Consider the following 21538-nt stretch of genomic DNA (forward strand, 5'->3'; position numbering starts at 1 on the left):
CACTAATTAAATTTTTGGTGTACTTGGATAAATATGATAATATTCCGTTTGAGTGGTTCTAACGTTTACCATGAAATTACTCCTTAAAGTATAGTTTATAAACATTTATATTCAGGGTAAACTTAAAAAACGTTACTTACGATATGTTTTCAATAAATAAACACCAAAATCACCAGCCTAAACAATAACACACACGATTATCGTGACGTATTTTTGAAGTTGTTTATTTTTTTTAAATGACAGACCCAGGCATTAAAAACTATATGGTTTCTAGAGTAGTTACCGAAATAGCAATTAATATTAGTTCTTTTACCTGTTATAACTCCGATATCCGATAAATTGGTATAAAATCATCACCGACACCTCTAGATGTGGTATGCGTCTACGGCTGCATGTATCGCGTGAGCGGATAAAACACTCCCTCACTATATTATAATAACAAATAGTCCAGACACTTATCCCAAAAGTTTTAAGTGGTATTAAAATTGGTACATGATTTTGATTAACTGATAAAAGGTTTATTATTATATATATTATTATTTATACAATTATATATTATATTAACTGACAAAATTAGGGTACATATATTACTGTTATTTTTAATTTTACTGCAATAAAATACTACCGTTCGCTACGACGATTGAGTAAGGAATGACGATGGAACGAAACGAAATCAGAATGACGTGACAAAGGAATCAAAGAACGATTCAAAATTTAAGAACGAGTGGCCAGGAACTGCAGAAAGGCGATAAAAAGGCGGGATGACGATGTAGGAGGTCACATCGTCACAAATTCTAGCCTCTGCGAACATACCTCAGACACTACAGTGCCGAGGCAGCCCCAGCAGTCCTCTGAGGGCATTGTTGAATTGGACACGCAAGGCACAAAAATATATTAGTTTTCTCCGTTGCGAATTCACGTCACGCCGATTTGCAGTTTTGCCTTTCAACCATAAGACCGTTAATTTAATAGTAAACACTTAAACGTATTTCCGCTGGAGGAAAACATCCTCAACCCTCCGTAAACGTGTGAATTCCCCAACCAGTATTGGGCCAGACTGGTAACCAATCACAAACTCGAATATTGTTTCCGAAGTAACGTTTGTTCTAATTTTCATTGCACCGAAAACCGAATTATAACGAAACCGTTGTTCTTTCAGGATATGTTGGATGTTTATCGTAAAGACAAATGCGTTAACTTAATTCACCTAAGTGCATTAAGTACACTTTTAGTAAACTTAAATCACTTCTCTTTACCGTTATACAAAAAATACCCACCCATACAAAAAAAAAAAGTAATGTCATTAGGGTGTAAGGTCGTAAAATTGGGCTCACGTAACACAAAAGCAACTTAAATATTTTATCATAAAAGTGTTCTAAAGGCAAACAGATCTACAACAGAAATATTTGTTTTAAAATTGCAAATTACTTATTTGGAAATCTGCTAATATACATAAGTACAATACTAAAGTACATTTTTTTGTATTACTTATTTAGTATTAAACAAGCCACATAATAAACATAAAAGCTTATATTTTTAATGGACCATTTGTAAAAAATGTCTACGGTTATTTGTCTATTCAAAATGCTTAACTAAGCCTCACATACAATTTTGACATTTATTTGAACGCTAGATCTACTGTTTATCTAATGCACCCATGTAAATTAAATAGATGAATAAAGTTTAGGAAATGAAACTATTTTTCCGGATTTAAATCGCTTATATTTGTTTTTTCAAACAAACCGACGTTTCGGGCCCTTTACAGGTCCTGAAGAATGTACCACCTCAGTCAGCCGTGACCATGTAAAGGGCCCGACACGTCGGTTTGTTTGAAAAAACAAATATACGCGATTTAAATCAGGAAAAATAGTTTCATTTCCTATGTGTAGCAATCGCGAAAACCTAAGAACTCGATATGAATAAAGTTTCCTAAATCGTGTCTAATGCACCCAGGTGAATTAAGTTAACGTACTCGCACAGATACTATTAGGTTTTTAGGTACTTTACTATTAGGTAGTTAGGTTTAAAAGAACAAAAACATTTTCCTCTCAAAATTACTTTCGAGGTTATGAAAATTCTACCAAACGTTATTTCTGAAAAATGTCATTTCAGACTACTGATAGGCAACCGGTCAGAGTGGCGGACTATGGCCTGAACCCTCGCCTAAGAAGAGACCCGTGACATGATTCTGTTTATTTTTAATGTTTCAGATGTTGTTCTACAACTGGGCGGGATTCACAAATATGTACATGTCGCAGCCGTTAACTTTAATTTACGAGTATTTTGGGTCTAGGGTATTTATCAACGTTTCCATTTTTTTTAAATCGTTTTAGCTTAAAAGCTAGTCATCGAGTATTGAACCAGAAATAGAGACGAAATAATGGCCATCCATCACTGGCAAGTCATCAGTCAAATGGGCCTTGTATCACTTTTAAATAACAACTCTCGTTTGCACTGAAATCACATATTGGAAAGCTGAAATAGTACAGCGCCAACAATTGACGTGTGTGTACGTCTCCGTATATTCCAAAAATATTCTGTATTTACTGTAATAAAGATAATATCTCTAACTATGGGGGGCTGTTCCATTTGGTGGTGTGGGAAAAACAGCAAAACATCTAATTACAAAGCAAACGGAATCACATTTCATCGGTAATTAAATATTAAATATGTAGTTTTTCAATTTTCGTCTATTATAGCAAAGCTTAAGTTAAACAGGTCGATTTGAAGTGAAACAATTGACAACATCCGTCAATTGTTTCGAATTCGGGCTGGCCAATCGGAGCGCAGTTGTCATCGTAATGATATGGCAGAATAGTTTTCAAACAAATTAAATGCATTTCGTCTCTATTCCTGGTTATATACTCCACACAAAAGCGCGCTATTGACCATGCGCGCGCCAAACGCGCGTTGTTAGATTTTGCGTATCGCGTTGCGGGGGCGTCAACAGCACGATTTGAGAAAAATGCGCCGACATTCTGTTGTACATTCGATCGCGCGCTTTCAAATAGCATTCTAGTACCTTTCGGGCTAGAAGGAGGTAGAAGGAGAACGATCATTTAGATACTGATCTAATGGTTTGACCACTTCTATAGTAGAGGATTGTGGATTCGAAATTTAGTTTGAACAAGCTTTTCGGTGAAGGAAATAATTGCGAGGACACCTGAACATATCTGCAAAGTAAACTACAGCACAAGCCCTCCCACATTGTAAGATGAGTCCTGTGATTGATCAGAATAATTTAATAATGATTGAATGACGTAATTGAGTAATGACTGACTGACTGGTTCTCGAGATTCAGAAATGGTGCCGCCGAAGTAAGCTTCTTTCAGCGTGGTCAGTAAAACACCTTAATAACTTAAAAAATTATTAACTTTATAAATTAACTTTAAAAATGTTATTACACTATTAACGAATATTTAATAGATAATACATTCAGAGGCCACGCAAAATGATGATAAATATTAAGGTTGTTTTTAAATTAAATTTTATAACAATATAATATAGTATATAGTACCTATGATAAATAAGAATAGAATATTTACTATATATAAAATACTACTATAAAATTGCGCTTTCTCTCTCCTAGCTCTCATTGTTGCGTGCCCGACAGGGCCCATAATACTGGTCTCACTACATTTGTAACATCTTATTATGTATATTATGGTTTGCCAATACATTATTGAATTGAATTGAATGGAATTGAACTTCAAAATGGCGTAACGACTAAATCTAGTTTGTTCCGACTAGAACCGACTAAATCACGACTTTTTGTAATGTAATCAGATCTAAGCTAAGTTTTATGGTTCTCGAGATTGAGAAATTGTGGCGCTGGAATAATCCAGCTGGAATAATATTTTAACTGCCTCCGTGGCCGAACGGTTACCATGCCGGACTGCCACGCAGAGGTCCCAGGTTCGATTCCCGGGCCGGGAGAAATATTTGTATGGCCTACAATTATTTCTCTCGTGAGTTTGGGTGTAATTTGTGGTTGTCTATATGTGTGTCCATGGCACCCGCGACACAGGGTTTCCCTAGTGCGGGGCTATGTTGAAAAAAAAAAAAAAAAAAATCTTATTCCACCGTGGACAATAAAACACCCTTATGAACGGCGGACCGACTAAATCTAGTGTTTTGCGACTAGAACCGACTAAGTAGCGACTTTTTTTCGAGCTAATCAAATTTCAAAAACTCGACCATGGTCACGCTGGAATAAGGCACACTATAAATGAATTCTTTTTTTTCACAGATTGCCCTGTACTTTGCATTTTATCAATTCTATATCACTTTTCTGATGTTTATGATGCCAATAGCTTTGTTTATGATAGTTCCTTCTTGGAAGATTTTAAAATCTTTATTTTTAAAAGAGCCGTAAGTAACAGCCACCTTAGTCAGTCGTACAATTGGTTGATTACAGTCTATCTTTTTTGAAGACAGAGTAAAATGACGTTTGCAGGGTTGCCAGTTTTCATAAAATTTTAAATAGTCATGTAGTTGTTGCCGACATTTTTATCGCAAGATTGATTGAGATTGAGAAAGAAGGCTAAATTTTGCCAAAAATGCCTGAATCGCGATTGTTACGACGTTCGTTCTAATGATTACCTACCGTTATTGCCTTCTTTATTCTTATTTATTTTATTTATTTATTTATATATATAAGGTACAACTGTCTTAATATAGTCATAGTTCTACAAAACTGTATAATACAGTTTGACTGTAGAATCAAGAAATGAGTCTTAAATTAAACTTAGATATCCACTTATTATTATACACACTTAATATTATACACACTCATACTGAACTGTACTATACCGAAAAATATATATATAAATATATATATAATAAAATATATAGTATTTTGACAGTTGGCCTGGTAGTAACGAAATCAATTTCCATTCATATATATTTTAGTAAGAACAGGCGGTTTTTATTATCTATATAGAATTAAAATGAAATTCAGTAGATAGTCAATAGAATATTTATCGACAGTAATCGCTAGCTGCTTGCAAACGGGCAACACTTTTTGCGTCATGAACTGTCATTTTACTCCATCTTCAAAAAAGACAGACATTATAGTACCGGCACGCTATGATGGCCGTTTTGACGTTTTTCCGCTCATGAAGTTTCATATTAATTCGGGAAGGTGCTAATTGCTGTACATTATTGTCAACGTATATATACGTATAGTGACGTAAAATTTATAGAATGTATAATTTTACGACACAACTCGGCATATTTGTTGTTCGAAATTAGCAATTTTTAAAAATGAAATCTAATACGATCGTCACTTAAGGGGTCGCTGGCCAGTACAATTTCCACCTCCGGCAAACTCGCGTCAAAGCTCAATGCAAAACGAAGAAGTTTCGAGTAACGATATATTAAATAATTTTTTTTATTTTCGTTTTATTAAAACTTTTTATACAGCTACCTCCTGCAATACTAGTTATAAATCTAAAAACTTGTAGATGCGACTCGCATTTGATTATATTTTTTTCGATAATTAATTGAGATTTGACCTCACTATTGTAATCTGTCAAAACGGCCATCATAGCGTGTTGGTACTGTAGTTCACTAATCGTCTGTATAAGTAAAATGTGTATAACCTCATTTCCCAAATTTTTTTCAAAATTTTATTTTTTTGGTTCGTATCTATACAACAAGTGCAATGCAGTGAATAATATATATCCATTAAATGCATATAATTGTAAAAAAAATGGTAACCAAATGGCCGTTGAACCTGAATTATGAGGATACTGTGAATCTATTAGTTATAATTTCTTAGTTTTGTGTTAAATAATATGTATAGTATGTTAAATAATATGTAATATATCCAGAATAGTGGATGGCAGTTTTGCCGAATCCGGTCCAGTTTTATCTTGAACGTAGGACTGGTGCCAAAATATACTCAAAATATACTCAGTATACCCCATTGACTTACAAATAAATGGACGACGGGTCTAATAACAACGAAAAAAATGTCCCAAGTCAACCTATTCGAAATTTAAATTGTTATGTCATCGCAGTATCGCGCTGTCCGTAGAACAAATGAAGACTAAAGCGGAGTGTCGCGCTCTGTATACGATTTTAGCGCCTTACAAGTGCGGACACTTTTTAGCGCGGACCCGACGTCCATATAATTGTAAGTCAATGGTATACCCTGTCTTTTTGTTGACACTGACATTTTTTTGACGGCCCATTAAATATCTAAGCCGTAGTTTCATACGTATTAGTGTAGCAATCACAGTTTGACCTCTCATACATCCAAACACGCGCACTCGCTCGTAAAATTCATCGTCTAAACTTACACAAGTCGCACACTCACGCATAAATGTACACACTGACATGTACACAAGCCCGCACTCATCTAATGCACACGCACTCACACATTACACGCACTCACACACACATCTCACGCACTTACACATCACACGCACTCTCACATAATTTCATTTTGTAATTTTTTATTATATAATTTGTTTTCGTAGACTTATTGATTTATTGATTAGAGATTCGGGAGGTGGAGGCCTGGTGACCTAAAACACATGGTATACTAGTTTAGGCTCCAGGCTCTACTAATTTTTCTATATACACTATTATTTCATTGAAATTGTTACAAATTTGTGGAGGAAATAAAGTATTTATGATTTGCCCCACAGTATAAGACCGTAGTTATGCACGGCCGAAACAGCCGTGGTACGCCGTCAACGCAGCTTCTCGAGAGACAGTAATGTACCTAAGGCGCGGCAATTCGGTTTCGCTTTAGAAACGAGACTTCATCGACTATTAACTACTATGTTAATTTCACTATTCAATTACGTTTTAATAATATGAATTTACCCGAAATGTCCCCGAGTTTTTTTCATGGTTATCTCATTCAGTCTTTGTTACTCAACAGAAACAATTTTATTAGTGAAACCTCGTTTCTTTTTACAGCTCAAATATGTATTGTAAGGGCTCTAGAATGTCAGTAACAGGGTTATGTCCGTCGTGCATGGACTTCAACGCATGCCCAATACGAAATATGAGTGATTATTGCGAAGTTCACAAACTAGTTCGCGTGACGCAGAAAATTATGAGTTTGTCACCTTTATTTACTATGTGGTGTAAGTATATACATTGTATGGACCACCTTACACCATATACATGTATTGTAGTGGTAGTACGCAGAGAAAGACTTCCTTTCCACCAAAGATGTGCGAGGTAACGAGGCGGTGTGTGGATGTGTAGCGGCGTTGTGAAACGGTGTGATTGGTGCGAGGATGCGTTACGAACGCTTTACAGCTATGCGCGGGAGGGATACGGTGTGGTGGGGTGAGCGGTGGCGATATGTCAGTGGCAATTATTGTCATACTTTCTGTAGCTATAGTTTCCCTACACCATTTTGCACACATTCCTCGCCCGCATCCCTCGCACATGTTCCTCGCACGCATTTCTCGCTATTTTGTATGTACAAGTACTAAGCTCCGCTAACTCTTTTTCACCGGAGCGAACCTAAGCGAGTCTAGGAAAATGAAGTAATCCTATTGTTGGACTTTTCCTCGCACACTGCTTCGCTACGTCGCACATCTCTGGTTGAAAGGTAGCCTTAGCAAGCAGTATATAAAAATAATGCAAAATGTTTAAGTTTTATTACATAATTTAGCATTTTTTTTTATTTTAACTGTTGTTTTGAAAATGATATTTCACTTTTCGTATCTTCATTTATTTGAATTCGACACGAGGCCGGCGTTCTCATCAACTGAAAAGTAGATCATGTAAAACTGCTCTACTTCAAAAGAGTGTAATAGTAATGGCTACGAAGGTATATAACAAACTTCCACTTGAAATTAGGAATTGCAACGATTGTGCAGAATTTAAGAAATTATTATTTAATTACCTAAATGATTGGACATTCTATAATATTGAAGATTTCTTATAAAACTTACATTTCATATTATTAAATTTGTTATTGATTATTTTACTATTGTTATTATGTTTCATTAGTATTAGGTTGCATTAATAGGACTGCATGATTATAATATTATTACAAATTATTGCATGAGAATTACTAAAACTAAGAAAACTTTGTATGCCATAAGGCGGATCACAGTGATTCAAAATTCATTCTTGTAACAACTTTATAACCTGTGTATCACAAAGAAATAAATTATTTGATTTGATTTGTTTTATATTTATAATGCCCAGACTCTCTGAAAAACTGTAAATGGTGTGATTGTTTATGTGATTTTTAAATATTGTATGGTATTGGAAATATCTGATGTTTAAGACTGACTGTTTTAATAAGATCTATACTTTTATCATTAAACTCAAATTTTATTTTATTCTTTTCCGATGCCGGCAATAAACAAACATTAATTGGAATTTTTTATTCCATTATTTTTTTTACCACTGGCAACTACTGGAATGTCTTAAATTCATTCAGCGCCAGTGGCAATAACAGATCTTTTTATCTCATTTATCACCACCTGGTAACATTAGGGTTTTTTCCCATTTTTCGCCAGTGGAAATCACGACTGGCACCAACTGACATTTTTTTATCTCGTTTGTCACCACCTGGTAACATGTGATTTTTTTTCCCATTTGTCGCCAGTAGGCACAAAGCTAATAATGGTGACAACTGGGAATAAGCCATCTCTCGAACATATCTCTCGCTTTTTTGTACCTACAAATATGTAACTCCTCTAGCCCCCTACCACCAGAGCTGCGCTAAGTGAGACTAGAAAAATGAGGTAAGTTTATAGGTGGATTTTTCCTCGCACACCGTCTAGCTACCTCGAGCATCTCTGGTGGAATCGCAGCTTTATAGTTGCAAATCTTTCCTTGATGTAGTATATCGGTGAACAGTCGATTATGTACTAAGTGGAATAAGTGTGAATTACGTGTTAAAACTAAAGTACAACACGTGGCTAAGTAAGTTGCCGCATGCGCAGAGCTATACCGATAAATGTATGCGCACATACGTGTTGGGAACCCAAAAAAAATAATTAAAAAATACACATAAACAGCTGAATGAAACCGATTTATTGGTTTCTGAATCGATATTTGTCAATATGATTTCTTTGTTGCAGGTTTTCTATTATTCTTCTTCTGGAGAAAGAAACAGAACTACTGGAGATGGCTGTGGGAGATCACGACTAAACCTAGGCACCCTGTTATAAGGTATCGTTATAGATTTTGGCAAGCAATGTGGCAGGTATCTGAATTATCCAAGAGCGCAGGCGGCAGCGGTTCAAGTAATAAAGTCCTGCGATGTTTAAAATCTGTGGGAAATAATACGAACTAACAGTGTTAACGCGAATATAATAGAAAAGTGGAAATATTATATATAAAATAATTGGAGAGAATTATTTTTTACGTGTTACTAAAGTCATCGAGATCATGAAGTTTTATTCGAAATGAAATGTCAATAGCAAACAATTTTGATAAATCTCAGATGTTACTAAATATCGAACGATATGATAGTTGGGGCAGAGTCTAGTTTGTCTATGAATAAATAAAAACTACGGTTGTGTGACATGCGTGAGAAAAGTTTTTATTTGCCGCCATTTCGCCAATCGCAACATGCGGTTCCTGAATACATCATAGAGACCTTATAATATGTGTATAGGTATAGACAAAGCAGTGTATGTAACTGCACATAATTAGGCATTAAAACACTCGTGTGATGTTTTTATCCCACACACGTATTTAACGCCTTTCATTACCTAACAGCATCGAGTATATAACCATAAATAGAGACGAAATGTCATTTCATTTGTTTGAAAACTATTCTGCCATATCATTACTGTGACAACTGCGCTCCGATTGGCTAGCCCGAGTTCGAAACAATTGACGAGTGTCGTCAACTGTTTCACTTCAACTTGACCAGTTAACTTGAGCTTTGCTATAACGGACGAAAATTGCAAAATTACATATTTAATATTTAATTACCGATGAAATGTGATTCCGTTTGTTTTTAACCGACTTAAAAAAAGGAGGAGGTTCTCAATTCGTCAGTTTGTTCTTTTTTTTTTTTAATGTATGTTACGCGATAACTCCGGTATTTGTGAACCGATTTTCATGATTATTTTTTTGTTGGAAAGGGGGTACTTCCATAGTGGTTCCATTTCATTTTGAGGAAAATCATCAACCTCGAAGGGTAGCTGTTCACGCATGAAGATTCATTTTCATAAATAGCGCCTAACATTAAATACATAACAATAAATACATAATATTTTTGGGATATTTATAAGAGCTGTATCGCTAATGTGTTACCAGGAATATATGGCCCTTATTTCGTCTCTATTTCTGGTTATATACTCGATGTGTAACAGTCACATAAAGTACTATTAGAATTTATTTTTAATAAAGAATACTAAGTCAGTCAACCGTGACCATCGGGCTTGTAAGGAATCCAAAGCATTGGTTTGTATGAAAAAAATGCGATTTTAGATTCGAGAAAATATTAATATTTCCAAAGTGTAACACTGTTCTTAAAGTTGAATTTTCTATGTTTCACAGACCAGAATACGATGTCAACTACAGGACTGCAAAAAGGCACAAATTAACCGGCTACTGGAGAGTACGTCCCACTGTAACGGCGCTAATACACAAATTTTTGATTGCGCCGATTCTTTGTGCAGTAGCTGTAAGTGCTAAAACAGTCCATATTATCCCCGACCACTTATACTTGATTTAACTTAGGCTGAAATTGTAGAATTTATAAAACGAATTTTGTCAGAATTTAAGCAACAAATAAACTTTATTTAAGCCCGCCTTCTTTGCTTAGTCGAAGTTTAAGTTAGTTTTATAAATCTGAGCCTTGAAATTTTGAAATAAAATTACCTATCAAATTTGTTAAATAAAAACAGAATGAAAAGAAATTAATTAATTAGAGAAATAAAGCAAAAATAAAGAAAAATTACACACAAATACTAGCACTCGCGTCAAGCAACAACATTGCAGCCTTGCATAACAAAAAAACTATTTTAAAGGAAAAAACTCAACTCTAATTTTATTTGTTATATGGAAATATTTTCGAAACGCACTCAGACATTTTACCTTTGCAGGATCGTTATAGTGAACATTCAGAAGTGCGGTGGCTGAAGAGGGGTTTTGCTTATAATAGGCTAACTATTATTATTATATATTTAACATGTAATGAATATCATATCACTTTGTCTTCGAAAAATTCGTTCAGACTGTATTTCGCGCATTTTGTATTGTAATATGCACATGGTTTAAACGGAAGTTTCCGGAATTAATAAGAAAAAAATACTACAAATGATCAGAAATGAATGTATTGTTTCTCAAAATATTCTCCGTTAGGGTTAATACACTTTTTCATACGAATGAACCAATTTTGAAAACGTTTATGCCACTCCTCCGTGACAATCTCTGAAACATATTTTTCATACTCTTCGACAGCCTCTTCAGGTGATGAAAATCGTTGACTGCGTAACTGGTTCTTAGTTTTTGAAAGTAAATAAAAGTCATAAGGTGTCAGGTTGGGACTGTACGCGGGATGGCTCATAAGGTCAACGTTGCTCACCTTCAAAAATTAATTTGTCTGTCTGGCCGTGTGAGAACTGGCATTGCCGTGGTGCAAGATGATACATTTTTACCGAGTTTGTCAATAACTTCCGACAAACAAACGGTCGTGTACTAATCACTTTTCAAGGTACAACGATTCCCCAAAGCAACAGTAGCCACGTATCCAGTTTTACGCTTAGAGGCACTTTGCACGCGCGCCACGTTGGTTGGTTTCGACTCATCTCGAAAGACCCATACGCTCGATTGCTGCTTTGTTTTGGGATCGTTACTATAAATCCATGTTTCGTCACCTGTTACTATATCCCACACCAAATTTGACGCTCCTTTGTTGAATCTGATAAACAGCTTTTTCACACCCAAATGTTTGTGTAGTATTCATTGTATTTGACTCATGCCTATGCCTAAAGATGCCCGAATCTCTGGGTATGTCACATGCCTGTCTGTTTTGATCATACGGCGCACAGCGTCGATGTTTTTGTTGTTCACACCAGTGGAAGGGTGACCATCACGAAATTCGTCACTGACATTTGCTTGCTTGGTGCTTTGTCGCCAAAAGTAGTTTGAAGCCGAGCGATGCTCCGCTGAGCTGTTAGATTACACTTAAAGTCGTAGACAATTATTCTTCCAAAATTTTCACGAGTTAAATCCATGGTAATATAGACAACCAATTTTTAAAATGACGCCACAATGTAAAAACAAGTGACAGTCAGATGAAACAAACTGTATTCTACAGCCAAAGAGTTCCATTTTCAAATGTTCTAATTACTTTTTAAATATTGTTTATGTAAGTGGCCAGTTCCGGAAACTTATGGTGCACTCTATGTAACATGTAACTTAAAGACTAACATATATATAAAGAAAGTGTTGATCTTTTAGGATTACTATATACACACACACGCTTACACACACATGCAGCCACGCATGCACGCATGCACGCATGCACGCACGCACGCACATATGCACGCATAATTTTAAATTTTTTTCACATTTAGTGTCTCGCTTACAATGTTTGATATTTTCTTAATAATGCCATAAGATAGTGTCACAGACATATCTCTAGATAGACACCGCAAAAACAGCAATTTTTATGAAAACCAAGTGTGCCACATTACATTAGTACCCACTAGGCACAATTAGGCATTTCTCGTGTTTTCGACTGGTCTTTGTCTACGAAAACGAGTTTCTGGAGCTTAGCAGCAGCAGCTAAGTGTCTGTATTTTACTTTGGGCACGCGAAGTACGTACGCTTGCGGCGTCTATCTAGATATATGTCTGTGGATTATCCACTATATATATATTATATATTAATATATATATATATATTAATATATCAATCCCATGGGTGAGGGCCTGGTGACTTATAGCGCAGGTGTTAAGCCAACAAGCATCAGCTCCTTCAAAAAGACTGAGAACCTTCTGTTCGTGTTTTCGTGGAGAAATAAACTTAAGTAACTACTCTACACGAATTGCACTTGTTGGCAACGTGTGGCATAATCTGGTGTCAGATAACCGGCCGCTGAATCGCCGATTTAAAGGCACCCTTCGGCCAAAACTCGCTACTAACAGTAACATCGCTGCTAAAGGTCGCCGTGTGTAATCTCTCTTAAGCCTGTTTTGTGAAAAGAAAATAAAGAACATTTAATTTCAGTCTGTGCCTCTACTACGAGATAGCTATGACAGTTGTTGCCGGCGATCGCGTAAATTACTTCACAAATTATATGTGACCCTAGCGGTCACAAGAAGAAACAATATTTTGTATACAAATATTTTACGCCTTCTCTAACGAGTAACTGTTACTGTCATCCATCGAGTATATAACCAGAAATAGAAACGAAATCAGGGCATACATACGTGGCAGCTCATCACGTAAACGGGTCTTATGTCACGTTTAAATATCAAATCTCGTTTGCGCTGAAATCACAAATTAGAAAACTTAAATAGTGCAGCGCCAACCACTGACCTGCGTGTACGTCTCAAAATATTCTAAAAATATTCTGTATTTATGGAGGCTGTTCCATACGGTAGTGTAGGAAAAGCAGCAAAACATCTAATAGCAAAACAAACGGAATTACATTTCATCGGTAATTCAATATTAAATATGTCATTTTGCAATATTCGTCCATTATAGCAAAGTTCAAGTTAAAATGGTCGAATGGAAGTGCAACAATTGACGAAACCCGTCAATTGTTTCGAGTTCCGGCGCAGTTGTCACTGTGATGATTTAGCAGAATAGTTTTCAAACAAATTAAATGACGTTTCGTCTTTATTTCTGGTTATATACTTGATGCTGCCATCTCATGGTAGAGGCACTGCCTATGTATACTTCACTATAGACTTATTAGATTTTTGTACGAATAAAATTTATTTTTTTCCACAGCTCATTGTAGCAATAGGATATACGACATTTTCATACGCGTACGGCATCAGAATTATGAAGAACCATTCATTTCTCATGAAGGATATTATTAAAAACTCTTCGAAGCTGCTCTCGTTCAGGGACTACTTAGCACAATTTATAGTTTTGCCGCAGATGTACATTATGCTATTTATCTTTGAATCGGTACGTATTAAACTGAGCTCCAAGTGTATTAATTTTAAATCACCTCTGTTGTGTGTCGATGGAAAATAATTTTGTTAAATGTAATGTTTTGTCAGTGGCTAGCCATCGACCTGAGGGCCTACTACAACCTCTTAAAACAACAATACTATAACCTTACACTGACTTTTCGTACCATGACGCGCTTAATAATAAATAATGTTAAAACTATGATTTTTATTGGCATTATGAGTTTTATTGGAAGCTTTGCGACTATTCATTCACTCAGTTCGTACTATGACGCGACTTTAACATTAAAGTAATATTGCTCTTATGTCAAATTTAGCAATCTTAAAATAGTTACACGGATGCAATGGAAACAATATTGTTTTCTTATACAATATTATTAATAAAAGGTGAACTAATTTATTTACATATTTTCTTCAATATTTCTTTTTATTTTTTATTTAATAGTACATAACAATTTATCGTTAAAAAGACGCGATGTTTATTTCGTAATATATAATTATGACAGCGACACTAACAGCTAACACTAGACTATAATTCCGAATTCACAACATGACAATCAAGACTCAGTTTTTTTTTCTTCATAATGTGGCGAAATAATTGAAAACAATATATAATAATAATTTTAATAGATTTTATTATTACATACTTTTTTTTGACAGTTAAAATTCTCTGAATGTAAATAACATTAAGTAGGTACTGCAACATTATATTATGATAAGACAATTCGGAACATGAAAAAAGAAACAGATGGCATTATACAGTTCTTAAAGCGTTACTTTTTTACTATTTTTAGTTAGGTATAGACAATACAGCCCGACTTTGTCAACCCTGCAATACAGCCGCCCTGTTATCCATAACATTATTATGTATATGATCAACAATATATTAACAAAGAAATCTAAATTTCAAATAGACTTTCTTGCCGTGCCGACGTGTCTTATAATTTTGGGACTACATTGACTTTGACTAGTATGTTGCCACCTTAAATGCTCTTTCCGTGACAGCGTAGAGATATTCACGGACAGAGATCAGGACACAAGGGGCACAATAGCAAAAATAGCAAAAACAGCTGTTGTAAACTGTGTTGGGGCACCGCAGACGCGTCGGGGTACACTAGCATCCCTGAACCCCCATTTACACATCTTGTCTTTGCAGCAACCTACCCGAGTATGAAGTCGATTCACGGATTTCCACACAGGCTTCTGTAGATTTGATGAACTTGAATTGGCTTTTCTTGAATTGAACCTGTGACCTACTACGTCCTTAATGCAGACGTTTGGCCACCGAGGTTGTCATGTCCTATTAATGTTTGTTTATTTGTAATTGCAGATATTTATTGGCCTTTCACCTATGTTGACAAGATGGGAGAACCACAGATTATTTAAGAATTATGAGCGATCTTTATCCTACAGACTTTTTGCCTACAGTTTGTTGTTTAACTGCCCTGCGCTCGTTTTCGTCTTTTGGATTAAGGTACGAAATCGTTGTATATACGTACTCGCTAATTTGTAGAAAAACATGGGAAAGAAATGTGTTTGACAGAGAGCAATCATAAAGCTTTTAGGAAACGTGTGCAATCTCCAAGTCACACTGATGACTCGTCAAGGGGCCTATATTATTTTAGAGGAAACCTACCAGTAGTACCATAGTAGAATAAAACAAGAAGGGTAACTCTCAGGTCTCAGGGTGATGGGCGCAATTGCAGTGCCCCCTCTGATCTTTGTGTTTTAAAGCTCTGAGTGACACTACAACTGTTATGACCAGGCGTGTCGTTTACCATCAGTCGCATGACTTGTACGCGTACAGACGTACTCACGTACAAAATCGCGTTGAGACGACCAGTGTTGTGCAACGGTAGGGCATCCTTAAATTATAGATATGTGTGCATCCGTACACGACGGGCGAGCGCGCACACATACAAGTCGCGCTGCGACGTTTGTACGGACTTACCATACTTGTTCTTATTCCACTGCGGTATTTCGGTATATAACTTTAATTTAATTAGGAAATGAAACTATTTTTCCGGATTTAAATCGCGTATATTTGTTTTTTCAAACAACCGACGTTTCGGGTCCCATGGTCACGGTTGACTGAGGTGGTACGGTCTTCAACCAGTTATATCTAATATTGAAGCAAACCACCCTATTTTTTTCACTATAGTTACAATAGTTATTAATTAAATACCTTATTTTTAATTTTACAAAGAAAACATTCATTTACTTCATCAATATTAGACATAACTGGTTGAAAACTGTACCACATCAATCAACCGTGACCATGGTCTTGAATTTACGTGACTTCGGCAGCATAATGACCGCTTATCTTTTCATAACATCCACTACAGTGCATGTTTAGATCTAGTTTTTTCTACATCTTGGGGTTTAGCCATCGAGTATATAATCAGAAATAGAGACGAAATGGCATTTGATTTGTTAGAAAACTATTCTGCCATATCATTACTTTGACAACTGTGCTCCGATTGGTCAGCTCGAATTCGAAACAATTGACGAGTGTCGTCAATTGTTTCACTTCAAAAACTTGGGCTTTGCTATAATGGACGAAAATTAAAAAATTACATAATTTAATATTTAATTACCCATGAAATGTGTTTCCGTTTGTTTTGTAATTAGATGTTTTGCTGTTGTTCCCACACCACCGAATGGAACAGCCCCCATTGTTAGAGATTATTATCTTTATTATGATAAATACAGAATATTTTTGGAATATACGGAGATATACACACAGGTCAGTTATTGGCGGTGCACTATTTCAGCTTTCTAAATTGTGATTTCAGCGCAAACGCAAGTTGATATTTAATAGTGATATCAGTACCATTTGACTGATGAGTTGCCAAGGGATGGATGGCCTTATTTCGTCTCTATTTTTTGTTACATACTCGATGGATTTAGCCTACACCGTAGGTGAGGTGTGGGGGACCGCCACTGGTGTCACGCAATCCATGCGCTAAAAATTAGTATGAATAAAATAAGATCTGGCGGACAAACTCGACGTCGAGAAGATGTCGACTGACGGGCAGCGGGTGGCGTGATTAAACCGCTGGGCATTTTACAAATTTTGAGATAAATGAGTACAGGGCTTCAGTGGAAAATAAAAATTTAGCAGGTTCTCTATAGTACTTAAAGAGAAATATCTTCTTATAAAAATTTTTTTACAAAGTTAGATATTTTATTGTTAAATAATTCATTTTAGATTTTTAACTCAGCCTGTTTTCAGGATTTTATGTGATAAAGTATATAGTATCGTGTAACGAATTAGCACATTCTTTTTTTTTTTTTTTTTTTTATTGTGACTCGGCAAAATGACTGCACCGCGCCTGATGGAAAGTGCGAATACAGTCCAGAGATGAGAGTAACGGATGGAAAACACAAATATCTTCACTCCGTCACTATCATTTTGCCGGTCTGGCCAAATGCTTCTTCACACTACGTTTGAATGACCCGATGTTATAGAGGGGAGGGAATGCATGCGCCGGGAGTTGGTTCCACAATTTGATGGTTCGGCATAAAAACGAATTGCCAAACTTTTTAGTGCGGGACGGTATTGAACTGACCGTCCAACTGTGGCAACGCAGTCCGGCAAGGTTGGTCCGCTGATGGAAAGGAGAGGAAGGGATAAGGTTGAATAACTCTTCAGAGCACTCACCGTGGTACAGGCGATAGAATACGCTAAGAGACGCTATATCTCTGCGAAGCTGTAACGACTTTTTTAGACAATATCTGTTAAACCTTGGTACGAGGAAAGACAGCTTTGATATTTGAATATAGTTTTCATTTATTACGAAATTTGTACGTTAATATATAACATCATTTTACGTTACTATTTATAATGGTCGTGATTTGTGCTGTGTACGGCTGTTTATAATCATCTAAACGGGATAAAGAGATTAGTTTCTTTCGTTTTTTGAAAGATGAAACGAAGTAAGTTAAAAAACTTATGTCTGAGACTCATTTAGTTATTGTTTTCTTAAGCGCGGAGTAATATATAATACAGATTCATTATATCAATATAATAAGACGCCATAATTTCCTGAGCTAGACAAGGGCTCTCGGATTTTCAATTTGTATTGCCGATAAATATTACGTAGTGAATATTTCTAATTATTAACTAGGTAATGATAAAGTTGGACACGCCATTTCAAATACTTTGGTACTACCTTATTTAAAGGTATCTGTCCAAAATATAACAATGTAAGTGCTTTTAATGTTTAAATAAATCTTCAATATTGTTCTAGTTAATGAATTAATGAAAAATATAATATAATATCGATATAAATGCGTAATGGACATGTGTAATTATTAGGATTCTATTAGTAGAATTATAGATAACGGATTCGCGTTAGAATTTTCGCTGTGTTGCCACTCTGACCACGTAACGTAATAGTACGAGCAAGTGATGGGTAACCCTGCACACATTTGCGCGTGTGCAGATAGCACCTTGCTGTATGTAGTAGTAGTAAGTAAATAATTTTCGACCGTAGTATGGAGTGTCCGGAGTGTGACAGTGCAGCGGCGTAGTGTTAGCAGAGGCTCACTAGGTGTCGTTGCTAACAATATCCTTAAATGTAATCGTATATTTTTTAAAAGACTATTATTTAATAGTAAATATCTAAACCAGTCGATCTAGCTAAACAGTTTTTTTCGCTTCTCCTCCATTGACTCGTCTTAAGGTCAAGCTAGCTAAGGATTAACTTATGTGCATATCTGTTTCAGGGTCGCTTTTTCCGGCATCCTCTTGACCATTGGAACTCAATGTTGAACATTAGTTTGCCTTTTTACAAGTTAAACTTTACTAGCTTATTTATAAACCAATTCATGTATTTACATTGCAACAAAACAATCAACTGTATTGACGAAATGGTTTTTACATTCGTCTTGATAATGCTGATGTATTTGACCGGCGTGTTTATCAGATCCGTGATGGTATTTTTCCCGAAAATTTTGTGTTTGTAAGTGTTTTGTTTATACTGTAGCCAATTTTGACGTAGAATGAAATGTATAGATATAAACAAAAATATATTTATGGTTTTTAGGGCTTTCTCCTCAGGCTGTTGTATAATTACAATTTCAATGTAAAAAGTATATATATATATATATATATATATATATATATATATAATGATGATAATGTTTTTGGTGCAGCTACCATTGTTGCACTCCGAAACAGCATAAGGCATTTTTCTATTATTTTAAAAAAATTGCGCTAAATAATGATACAACCATACCACACACAGCAAAAATAGCGGACTGACCTCAAGTAGGTCTGTCGAGACCATCGAGTATACTTACCAGAAATAGAGACGAAATGTCATTTAATTTGTTTGAAAACTATTCTGCCATATCATTACGGTGACAACTGCGCTCCGATTGGTCAACCCTAATTCGAAACAATTGACGGGGGTCTTCGATTGTTTTACTTCAAATCGACCAGTTAACTTGAGATATAATGGACGAAAATTGCAAAATTACATATTTAATATTTAATTACCTATGAAATTTGATTCCGTTTGTTTTGGTAATTAAATGTTTTCTTGTTTTTCCCCACACCACCGAATGGAACAGCACGGCATTGTTAGAGATATTATCTTTATTACAATAAAAACAGAATATTTTTGGAATATACGGAGACGTACACACAGGTCAATTGATGGCGCTGTACTATTTCAGTTTTTTAATTTGTGATTTCAGCACAAAACGAAAGTTTAAAAGCGATATAAGACCCATTCGCCTGACGATTTGCCAGGGATGGATGACCCTTATTTCATCTCCATTTCTGGTTACATACTCGATGCACGAAACGTTTCCCTTACAGTTACATTCCGACATTTTTATTTCAGGGCAAATACTGACTTCAATATATCACATGTCAGTCAATTCGAAGCTCCAGAGTGGGAAAGGGAGTTCAAACTGAAGGAACTAACAAATGACATGATGATTAAATGGATGAATTCCCTTGGTTAGTTAATGTACAAAAGCTAATAATAATAACACTTATGTAACAAATTTTCAAAATCGTTACGTTTCTGATTTGACAGCATTAGTTGTACCGGGTTCGATTCCCTAGTTTCATTTTCCCTGTGAGGGTAGAAAATTAAACAAGGAAAGTCAAAAATTGAATTAATTATAATAAAAACAAAAATAAATTACATCTGTATAAAGCACTAGTTCGATCTTGTATGGAGTACTGCTGCCACCTTTGGGATGGCTCTGCCCATTACCAGTTAGCTGCATTGGACTCGGTGGAGCGAAAAGCAAAGAGGCTTATTACAATACAATTCTGTTTGCTGCATATTTTTTAAAACTTTTTGGGAACCCAGTCTTCTTTCTTTAGCATTATAAGCCATTTCTGTCCTACTTCAAAGTTTTGAGGAAATCTGTATCAACAACAATAATTAACATAAAAAAATGGGTGCCTCAACTACGCTATTTAAAGAAATTTTCGTTTTAATGTAGACAAAAAATAATGCATTAATGCAATATTAATTAAATATAAAGTACTAAAACCAGAAATTTCTGATTCAATAATATTAAGTACGGAGATGATTTCGGCTGTATGCAAGTCACGCCTTTGCCTTTCTTTTTTTCAGTTAATGACATCTCGATAACATATTATCGATTGCGTCAATCTCTATGAAAGTGGGGTTACGAATTTCAGAAATTCACGTATTTGATATATTTTTTTAATTGAATTCATATACATTTGGGTTATTAATGCACTTGAATGGTATAATTTTATGAATATATTTATGTAAAAATTTTTAGTGGTACTGTTTGTGGACAGCTAAAAATTTAAATAGTACTTACATGTGAAATATACAATTCTGCGAGTTTTCCTTTTTAGATGAGTTACATCCGGGCACTGAACACTTTACCATGACTAATAAACGTCCGTGTAACACTATTTCGCATTTTAAAACCAATTATTTTTCAAAAATAAACGAAATTTGTTTCGTTGTCAGCTGACCCTAGGTTCATACAGGCTCATAGCGTATAATGAAGTGGTCTCGTCTACACATCTCGCTCTAACATACGTGTATACTAACGCTCTTTCACTTACATTGCCAATCTATGGGTACCTATATACTAAATCTATGATTGAAACCGAACCGGGTTTATAATGTCTGCGTGTGTGTGTCTGCGTGTGTGTCTGTGTGTCTGCGTGTGTGGCTGTGTGTGTGTCTGCATGTCTCTCTCTCTCTGTGTGTGTGTGTGTGTTTGTGTGTGTGTTCCTGTGTCAGTGTGTATCTGCCTGTGTGTGTGTGTGTGTGTGTGTGTGTGTGTGTGTGTGTGTGTGTACGTTTGTGTGTGTGTGTGTGTGTGTGTGTGTATCCGTCATTTGTTATTATATCCCTGAAACTTTGCTTTTATGAGTGTCGCAATAGTAATAGGGGTTAAAGTATGAAATTGCCGATTTGTACTGAAAA

The 21538-nt window shown here is 35.6% G+C and overlaps 1 protein-coding gene across 1 annotated transcript in view; it reads left to right on the forward strand.

Moving 5' to 3' along the window:
• Window positions 1-21538, forward strand: part of LOC113232162 (anoctamin-5-like) — a 74872-nt gene that overhangs the window by 30885 nt on the left and 22449 nt on the right. Inside the window, exons 11-19 of the mRNA XM_026466799.1 lie at window positions 2211-2294; window positions 4250-4371; window positions 6934-7103; window positions 9069-9159; window positions 10501-10627; window positions 13909-14091; window positions 15427-15570; window positions 18828-19063; window positions 19952-20070. Coding sequence (XP_026322584.1) covers window positions 2211-2294; window positions 4250-4371; window positions 6934-7103; window positions 9069-9159; window positions 10501-10627; window positions 13909-14091; window positions 15427-15570; window positions 18828-19063; window positions 19952-20070 — 1276 coding nt within the window. The remainder of the gene's footprint in view (window positions 1-2210; window positions 2295-4249; window positions 4372-6933; window positions 7104-9068; window positions 9160-10500; window positions 10628-13908; window positions 14092-15426; window positions 15571-18827; window positions 19064-19951; window positions 20071-21538) is intronic.

Source organism: Hyposmocoma kahamanoa, unplaced genomic scaffold (assembly GCF_003589595.1).
Source record: "Hyposmocoma kahamanoa isolate Upper Pololo Valley unplaced genomic scaffold, ASM358959v1 67, whole genome shotgun sequence".
NCBI lineage: Eukaryota > Metazoa > Arthropoda > Insecta > Lepidoptera > Cosmopterigidae > Hyposmocoma > Hyposmocoma kahamanoa.